Source organism: Austrofundulus limnaeus, unplaced genomic scaffold (assembly GCF_001266775.1).
Source record: "Austrofundulus limnaeus strain Quisiro unplaced genomic scaffold, Austrofundulus_limnaeus-1.0 Scaffold166, whole genome shotgun sequence".
Taxonomy (NCBI): Eukaryota; Metazoa; Chordata; class Actinopteri; order Cyprinodontiformes; family Rivulidae; genus Austrofundulus; species Austrofundulus limnaeus.
In genome coordinates, this window is record NW_013952568.1 from 537811 (window position 1) to 547295 (window position 9485).

The 9485-nt window shown below is 36.9% G+C and overlaps 2 protein-coding genes across 3 annotated transcripts in view; both read left to right on the forward strand.

The window, feature by feature from the left end:
- The window catches only part of LOC106523801 (beta-1,3-galactosyl-O-glycosyl-glycoprotein beta-1,6-N-acetylglucosaminyltransferase), a 5591-nt gene extending 2351 nt beyond the window's left edge, over positions 1 to 3240 (forward strand). The window contains exons 5-6 of the mRNA XM_014017357.1: positions 1015 to 1419; positions 1517 to 3240. Of these exons, the coding sequence (XP_013872811.1) occupies positions 1015 to 1419; positions 1517 to 1996 (885 nt within the window). The 3' untranslated portion in view covers positions 1997 to 3240. The remainder of the gene's footprint in view (positions 1 to 1014; positions 1420 to 1516) is intronic.
- A 3430-nt stretch (positions 3241 to 6670) lies between these two features.
- LOC106523800 (beta-1,3-galactosyl-O-glycosyl-glycoprotein beta-1,6-N-acetylglucosaminyltransferase) overlaps positions 6671 to 9485 on the forward strand; it is a 7926-nt gene continuing 5111 nt past the window's right edge. The window contains exons 1-3 of one of the 2 annotated variants that reach the window (XM_014017355.1): positions 6671 to 6735; positions 8366 to 8956; positions 9113 to 9206. In XM_014017355.1, the coding sequence (XP_013872809.1) occupies positions 8664 to 8956; positions 9113 to 9206 (387 nt within the window). In that variant the 5' untranslated portion in view covers positions 6671 to 6735; positions 8366 to 8663. Of the gene's footprint in view, positions 6736 to 8032; positions 8957 to 9112; positions 9207 to 9485 lie in introns of those variants that run through there. The other variant, XM_014017356.1, reaches the window with a different exon arrangement.

The window sequence follows — 9485 nt, forward strand, 5'->3', positions numbered from 1 at the left end:
ACCGAGACATTCAATCCAGGAACCCCTGTTAACAATAAGTGTTAATTAGGTGTCAACGATAGCCATGTGATGTGAGTATCAGTCACATGGAGGCAGGGCTTAAAAGCCTGAATTTTGCCTGAAACTCTCAGACTGAAGAAGTCTCTTGGAGAAGAGACGAAACATTTCATTAGAGAAGAACCCGTCCAGAAGACCTATACAATTTTTTTCTTTTTCATTTTTTACCTGGATTACTGAGATGCATCAGGACAAATCATTTAAATAGAGCTATTATACACAAATACGTTGAATAAAGATGCAACAGTGATGAACCAGCAGGCTGACTTAAATTACCCCAAAGGCAAATCAGCTACTAATCTATAACGTCACATCTCCAAAAACCCYAGAACTGTATCTGAAGCCCTGCAGGCCTCACCTGGCTCAGTTAAGGTCAGCAGGCCTACTCATTGTTCATTAGTCAGACAATAAAAAGAGACAAAGGGCACAGCAGGTAAATTCCTCCACATCCGTTTGAAAGGCTCATTGTTAATTATTGTTAATGCTTCATTATAACTGTTTCTGTAAAGGTGTCACACCCAATAGATGTGATTAGGGAATTTACATGAAGTTTTTACGTTTACATGAAGATCAAGTTTCAGCTTTTTCCCTCAATAAATGAAGTCCCCGGTTTAAAACTGCTTTTTAAATTTACACTCTGTCTTATGATGTGCTGAACATGTGACAAAAATGCAAAACAGCATAAATTTGTAAGCAAATGAAAACTTTTTTTTCAAAGCATTTTATACATTAACTGCATTTTGTCAGAGATTGAAATTAGACATTTTTTTTTTGTTTAAAGCAAGTACTTGGAATTACACAGATCTATTTAAACACTTTTCTGTTACACATGATCAAAACTGACTTTTGGATTTTCTTATGTTTGCCGCTTTACACACATCCATTTACATATTCAAACTTTTGTTTTCTCCAATTTTCTGCATGAAAATACACAAATTTAATTCTCTTTTCTTCTAGGTGCAGAACTTTGAGCGACTTCTTCGAGCGATCTATGCCCCACAAAATATTTACTGCGTCCACGTGGACAAAAAAGCAAAGCCCTCTGTAACCGCTGCCATCCAGGCCATTRCTTCCTGTTTTCCCAACGTCTTCCTGGTCAGTCAGGCTGTGGAGGTGGTCTACGCTGGCTGGCCTCGTGTACAAGCTGACCTGAACTGTATGGCTGATCTATACTCTGCCAGTACAAAATGGAAATACTTCATCAACCTTTGTGGTCAGGACTTTCCCCTGAAAACCAACTTGGAAATGGTGAGAATGCTGCGTTCACTGAGGGGCAGTAACAGCTTGGAGTCAGAAAGCGTGCCTGCAGGGAAAAAGTGGAGGATATCATATGTTCATAAGGTCATTGGTGGGAATGTCAAGGTACCTTTGAAGAGCATTTATAATCTTTCAAAAAGCCTGCTTAGACTATCATTACTAATCTTCCTTTTTCATTGTCTTTTTTTCTTCATTTTTTCAGATGACAAATAAGTTAAAAGATCCACCTCCCTTTAACATTCCCATTAAGTCAGGAGGTGCCTACATCGTGGTTTCTCGAGGATTTGTCCACAGCGTGTTGGAAGACAATCGAATACTGTCACTTATTGAGTGGTTCAAAGACACCTTCAGTCCTGACGAGTTTCTGTGGGCCACCATTCAACGAATCCCTGGTGTTCCTGGTTCTAAGTGGCCCAACCGAAAATACGACCAAACAGATGTCAACGCACTTGCAAGGCTGGTGAAGTGGCAGTATCACGAAGGCTCTGAGAATTTAGCCGCATACCCCGAGTGTCAAGGAAACCACGTCAGGTCGATATGTGTATATGGAGCTGGAGACCTACAGTGGCTGCTTCAGAATCACCATCTTTTTGCCAATAAGTTTGACACCGAAATGGACCCCACTTCCGTCTACTGCTTGGAGAGATATCTCAGACACAAAGCTCTGGCCGAGGCACAATAAAGACGGAGACTTTCTGAGATCACTTTACATGAAACTGACTGAATTATAAACATCTTCTTGTTTGTTGCAGTCAAGGCTGTGGTGGTCATCTTGAATCGCTTCAAAAGCTACTATGTAGATTTACATCCAATATTTATTTTCAGAGGATTTCGTTTTAATTTTTCAAGATGTTCGTGTAAGATGTTCATAAGATATTTTGTTAACAGACAAACAGTGTTGACTGCCAAAGTTTTAAAGTGGTGGTTCAATCTGTTGGTGCTCGATGTGTTGAGAGGATAACTCCCAGCTACTACCACACCAAAATCTAGCTTTATTGAGTTGAAAACAACTGATGCCAGAAGATTTACCAACTTGGTTTAAGTAAAACAAAAAGTATTTTCTAAATAACATTATTTCTGCCTTCAATGTTTTGATCAGAAGGGAGCACTGTTGGGTACCTAAAGACTCAAGAATGTATCATTTTACAGCACAGCTGGCTGAAAAGCTGCAGAGCTATAGATGCCTCATGAAAACTGGTTTGTCCTGTAACTTAAAAGATGCCAGTCCTGACAACATGCTGAGCGCTGAAAAGAAGAACAAAAACGGGCTCAAACCTATGTTGTCTTTGAACCTTTTTTTAAATGCAGGAACTACAAATGAAGTGTTTCGTTGACACATGAAATGAAATCCGACCATATTCTTCCTGAAGGTGTTCAGATAACCAGGTTTGAGCAAATAATTTACCCAGTACTGAACAATAAAAAATAAAACAATAAAATAAAAAAAAACATTAATTGAATYAGAAATCGTTAGGGACATCTGACTTTGTTGTTGAGCTGACCTGCTGCCCTCTGGGAGGTGCTACAAGTAAACCAAGTCGAGAACTTATGTACAAATTCCAGAACAGTTTCTAAAATAAAATATCTCTAAAATATTTCTACAATGATAATAGTCTGCCCATTTTAATTTGATCACTACTGAGGGAATAAATTAAAATAAAAATCACAAACCAGGCTTCCTTTGTTTGAGTTTTCCTTCATACCTGCAGCCTCAGCTGTCACCTGGATTCCTTTATTTGCACCACTTTTATTTAAAATGAGCAAAGTGCTTCTCTTAATTTACAACATTAAATAACCTGTGCCAATGCTGCATCAACTTCACCTAAGCTTCAGTTTAACCAGCAATCTATAAGTATACTTCAAAAGTTAATCTTTTGTAGATGAACATCCAGCAATTACTTGTTGAGAGTTTCATGAAAATCCGTCCAGTGGTTCATGAGATATTTTGCCAACAGTCACGCATTAGCACAGGCAGAGAAAAAATATTTTGCACACAACTGTGAGCTCAATGGGTTCTTGTTCTCATGTCTCTGTGATTTAAGTTTCCAAGACTAATCACTTAAAACCATTAAAATCTTTCTGTCTTTATTGACTAGACGTTTCTCCTAATCCATCTGAATAAAAAATAAACAAAGCAAATAAAAGTACAATTTGTAGCAAAGTTTCTGGCTGATGATTTTGTTCACATTTCTGTTGTAAAGAAAATCAAGAAGATAAAATGAACTGATCAGCTAGGTTGAAAACAACAGATGCCAAATAATTTACAATAAAATTTGGTTTAAGTAAAATGAAAGGCGASTCTTTGCTAAATAACATTCTTGCCTTAACTGTTTTGATCAGAAGGGAGCACTGTTGTACGGAGCCCGCGAGGGGACACGGGACATTATTTTTCTTTCGCGTTCCCAATAGTATTGCGTTCCCTCGCAAAAGTCGTTTATCACTGTTGTGCCTGCCGGTTTAAAACAAACTCACATGTTCACCATTACTGAGTTAGCCTTCTGCTTTCATTCAGCTTCACAATGAATATACAGTATTACACAACCACATATGGAAGTATGCAGTGGCGGCTGGTGGATTTTTCTCCAGGTGGGGCTACAACTCCAAAATAGACGTATCCCAAAAAGCAATCAAACATGTACTAAGTTGTATCACGCCAGTGTATTTATTAAACAAATGACAATAATAAAACAGCATTACAATGTCATGTAGTGTTTTATTTTTAGTACATAAATTTTGCTCTTCTGTTACTGAGAAGCAAATTTCTTCATGACTCTGGTTAAATTCAGAGATGTTTTAACCAGATTCTTGTAGAGCATGGTCAGTGCAGTGATGTGATGTTGTACCTGAGGAAAGTCTGGATTCTCTTCAGCGTTCAGCTCCTCTCAGATTCAGCTGTGGTCAGAAGAGATGTGATGAGAATCTTCAGCAGAGTCACAGTCTCTGAAGATGCAGATTGTTCTCCATGAAGAGCTCCACAGCACCACTGCAGCTCCTGATCTCATCAAAGCCTGTTCAGTGTTTAGCTTGGTCCTTTTCAGCACTGCAGCCTCCATGGTGGTGAAGTGGAGACCTGCAGGAACCTGTCTGCCTGCAGCTCTGATCAGATGCTTGTGAATGGCTCAAGATGATGTCACAAACCTAAAAAAAATAACTGCACAAATTTAATTCAGTATGGAGATGGCTACAAGTGAACTTTATAAAATTCAATAGAAAACAACTGAAGTTATGAATACACATGTTAATTTATTAACAACAAATTGTTGCACCTCTAAGGTATTATATTATATTTATTTAAAGCTGTGTTAACAGTTATAAAACAATGTAACTATATTATACTATGATTAAAAGCACAACTATATTATAGCACTACTATGATTAAAAGCATTACAAAAGTATTTTAACTTTTTTCTTACCTGTTTAAATCCATGCTGATGCTGGTGCTTTAAAAACGAGGCAATGAATCAAAACAAACCATTAGTCTCGCTAAAAGCAGTTAGCTTGGCCTGTTGCTAATCCAGTTCTTGGAAAATAATGGAGTGTAAACTCTCCCTCTGTCTTTGTTCTGCTGCTTTTCTTGTCCAGCAGATCTGGTCCAAGCTCTTTAACTTTAAGCTTCTCCTGGTGTGTTCTGGTCTAAACACTTTTTGTTTTAAGAAACTTAGCTAAGTTGTCAGTCTACACCAAACCACGCCCACCTACACTCACACTGGAGGCATGTTTTTGTACGTCCATCCTAAATGGTTGAATCCTGTGGCTTTGGGCTGATCCTGGGCTGAACAGAATTAGCCCCAATGAGCTGCAAACCGAGGGGGCGTGGCGAGACGCCTGTCAATCATTCTGAACCAGGACACACATTACAATGAAAATGGGCTGTGAATAGTTAGCCCCGCAGAAAGACACTGGGATCTTCCCAGGTGGTTTGGCACCAGTTTTACTTGTAAATTTCACAAAATAAGATATATTATTTTTAAATTTTGTTTATTTTTAAGTTGTTACTTATAAATTGTATATAATTATATTATAATTTCATAATATTGTTTATTTTAACATTTTTATTGTGAACACCAGGGAGGGCTTAGCCCTACTAGCCCATATATACCAGCTGTCACTGGAAGAACAGTAAATGCCGATATTTGAACACAGTGCAGCCACGAAACATCAATGTCAATTTCACGAACTTGTAGTGACACATCCTGTTTTAGTAACCAAATATTTCAAAAATAAAAGTCTGATTTCATTCAGTTCATATACAAATCAAACCTTTGCGTGGGAACGCAACAGAATATTGCGAGGGAACGCAAAAGAAAAAAAATCCCCCATGTCCCCTCGCGGGCTCCGTACTGTTGAGACTCATGAATGTACCATTCTCTGCACAGCTGGTTCAAAAGCTGCAGAGCTAGATGTTTCATTGCAACCAGTTTGTCCTGAAGATGACAGTCTTGACAACATGTTGATTGGTGATGAAAAACAAGCTAAAAGTCAGTCTCATTACCCTGTCTTTGAATCTAAAAAGTGCAGGAACTACAACTGAAGCTTTTCATCATCACACGAAATGAAATCAGACCGTATTCTTCTTGAAGATGTGGCAAAGACTTAAGCAGATCACTAACCCAACACTGAACACTAAAAGCAGAAACAGAAATACAGAAATCCTTAGGGATATCTGATATGTTGGAGGGCTGTTTACAGCTGATCTGTTTGACCTGCTGCCCTCTGGGAGGCGATTCAGGTGGACTAACAGATCCCAGAACAGTTTCTGAAATGAAATATTGCCACATTGTTATTTAATAATAGCCTGCCATTTTTATCTTATCACTTACAACAAATAAAATAAATCACAAACCGAATATCCTGCGGCTATTTAACCTTCATACCTGCAGCCTCACCTGTCACCTGTGGATGCCTTTATTAGTGCAAATGAGCTTGTATACTCACAAAACTGTTAAAACAACATTATAAAACCTGTGCTAATGCCGTAGCTACCAACTTTACCTGCATTTTAATCCATATGTCCACATGTGCATTGTTTAAATTGTATAAAAGAAACTTTTTTCAGAAAGTCAAATTGGGTTCAACCATGTGATTTTCAAAATAAAAGCAGTACACTTGAAATAAACCTTCAACTAAACATCTGTGTAGTCACCAATCGTTAGCTATGAAAGACAGTTTGAACATATATTTTTACATGATATTAACTAATATAATATTTTGGAGATTCATGATTTTTTTCGCCAATTTTGTCTTTATTTTTATGGATGCATGAAAAAAAAAAACTTTATCCAACGTGTTAAAGCAATTATTTTGAAAATATATTTCCGGAAGTCGCTGCTCAGCAGCTTTCACGTTGTGTGATGGGTGGTAGGGAAAAAAGCACAAATACACCCGAAGTGGAGCTGAGGAAAGACTCAAATCCGACCACAGGTAAGAGTTTAATTTGTTTGGTATATTATTTTCATGTTTTGGGCCATTGTTGCTTTGCTTTATCTCGTGCCATTTAACTTGTTTATCTRCATTTCTTTTGTCAATATTAACTTATTTTTTTTTGCATATTATCTGTTATAGCTACACAATGAGTACAATAAAAACCTTTTCACGTTTGCAAAGTGCAGGTTAAAACAAAATGACCACAGTAAAATCAGGGGAAAAWAATGCAATTTTATTGAATATTTAATGAAGAAAATGCTACAGTTATAAATCAAATCTTTCTGCCCAACGTGTTTCATATATTAAAACTTCGTGTGCAGTTTTGCCTCTTGGGACATTGAGTACATTTTGATAAAACGTTGCATTAAGACGAACTTCTGCTTTTGTTTTTACTGATGCAGTAGCGAAACTCCTTGTTTTCAAATACACTTTTTGTTCTGCCTTGTTTTTAAAACACAATTTCAGATTTAGTTGGATATTTTCTTTGTTGAATTTGCCTGCATAGTATTTTTTGCTCGCTCATAAAATGCAATGTCTATTTTTTTTATTATAAAGTAGCCTACCTTTTTTAAGTTTACCGTAATCTGAAGAGCTGCACAAAGCTCCTAAACTGGCCCTGGTCAAAAACAGTTTGTTAGAATTGTGTCAATCCATGGGATTTATGCTCAGTATTTTTTGTTTATTTTTACATTTAACGTAAAAGGATGAACAAGTTGGGTCCTCTTTCTGCTGAGACACTTTGGTTGTTAGGTCCTGTTACCAAAAACAGTAGGAGTTTATTTTAAAATATTTGTACAATAAGGTTCTATGAAGGATCACAAAAAGCATTGAATGATTCAAATGAATGCTGAAATAAAATGGTATTAAAAAAGTTTGAAAGCACAGTGCGTTTGCAAGAAATCTATGCTGCAAAACTAAACCAGGACAAAATTACAGAAATAAAACAGTGAATAATTTCAACCTGGCCAATGCTGAGTTCTAAACTAGATCTTATTGAAAAGCCAAAAGTGCAAATGGTTTATTCAAATTTTAAGCACACATCAGCAGAAGACAAAAGACTATTTACAAATAAGTAGATGTCTGTAAAATTGCAAACATTTCATTACGGAGTGTGAAGAATTGACAAAATTGTAATTGTATAGCTTTTTAATACTGTATAATACTCACATGAAATAGTTCTGACTTTATTATTGTGTTTATTTAGCTTGTGTTTGGATGATTTTCTTTGGAAAATTTTATGGAGCATCACCAGTGGCAGAAAAACAAGACTGACTAAAAATAAAAGTATCAATATAACAGGGGTGTTTGATCCTGGTGCTCAGTGCTGCTGTCCTGTGTATTTTAGAGGTTTATTTCATCCAGCACACCTGATTTGAATGAGTGGGTGATTATGAGGCTTCTGCAGAAAGTGCAGAGGTGATTCAATCATTGAATCAGGTGTGTTGGAGCAGGGAAACAAGTAAAACATGTAGGATAGCGGTCCTTGAGGACCAGGATTAGGCAGTCCTGGATCAAATAGATGAAGTAATTTTAAAGAAGTCAGGATCAGCTAAAATTAATCCTGTCTAAATGATATCATAAAGTCTGGATAAGCATTGATTTTGTTTTTTTCTTATTTTGCTTACAGGATCTGTGCCACTTGAATATCTTGCCAGTCTGGGTTCACTGTAAAATTAAATGTAAAAATTTCCCCTCTTGTGTCAAAAGACACAACTTCTTTTAGTCAATATAACGTAACGTTTACATTCAATCGAGTCCAAAAAAGCTATAAAGCAGGTTGTGATCTGAAACAGCTGTAATAGTTTTTTTATGATTAGCACATGAAATTAATATTTAGTTCAAATAAAGCTGTTTTATAGAGGCTGGTGTTCAGCTTGTTTACAGATATCCTTCTTCGAAAGCATTTTAAATGAGGTCCACATAAAATGCAACCACTGAAACGAGGTTGTGTGCAATTTTTGCTGAAGCTCTCAGTTGGGCTGGTGTCACTCGGGACATTTTATCTAGTGCGTCAGCGGACAGACAGGACACTTGGTTACAGATGGTTGGAGTATACAGAGGATGATGGTGGCCCAGAGAAAGCCTGCAACTGTTCAGGAATCCTGCAGGGCGAGCAGGAGGCACTGCAGCAGGTCAAATTACTCACCATCACCAGAGATTTCCAGAAGAATATTCAGATCCCAGATGAGTATTACATTTATGAAACCCAAGACTGCAGGTGTGTTATATCAAACTGTGTTGACACTGATTTTTTTAAAAAAATGAATTCAGATGCATTTTTTATTCAAATTCTGATGGCATATATTTACTTCCATGGAGTAACTATGAACAATATCTACTCTTAAAAATATACTGACAAGCATCTTTGTTACAGGAAATTCAAGTTAAAGAGGAAATACTTGCCATTTCCACTGAGCAAAGAAGAGGAAGACTTTCCTTTGGCTTATTCCATGGTGATTCATCACAAGGTCAGCTTAATAAGTATGATTTGAAAAGTGAATGAACTTGAAGTACTGTACAGTAGGGCCATGGGACTTAGTCTTGTCACATCTCAGATTTTATTCAAAAGTTGATGATATACTCACTGACAAAAACTAGTTCCAGTTCCAGAACGAATGGTAAGTGGAAATGGATAAAAAATGAACAAGGGCCTCTTAAAGAGTAACTTACCCCAAAATTAACTTTTTTTTAGCTGATAAACTGTCTAGAATGTGTCTAAAATGTTATATAGTACTGTTTCTGTGCTA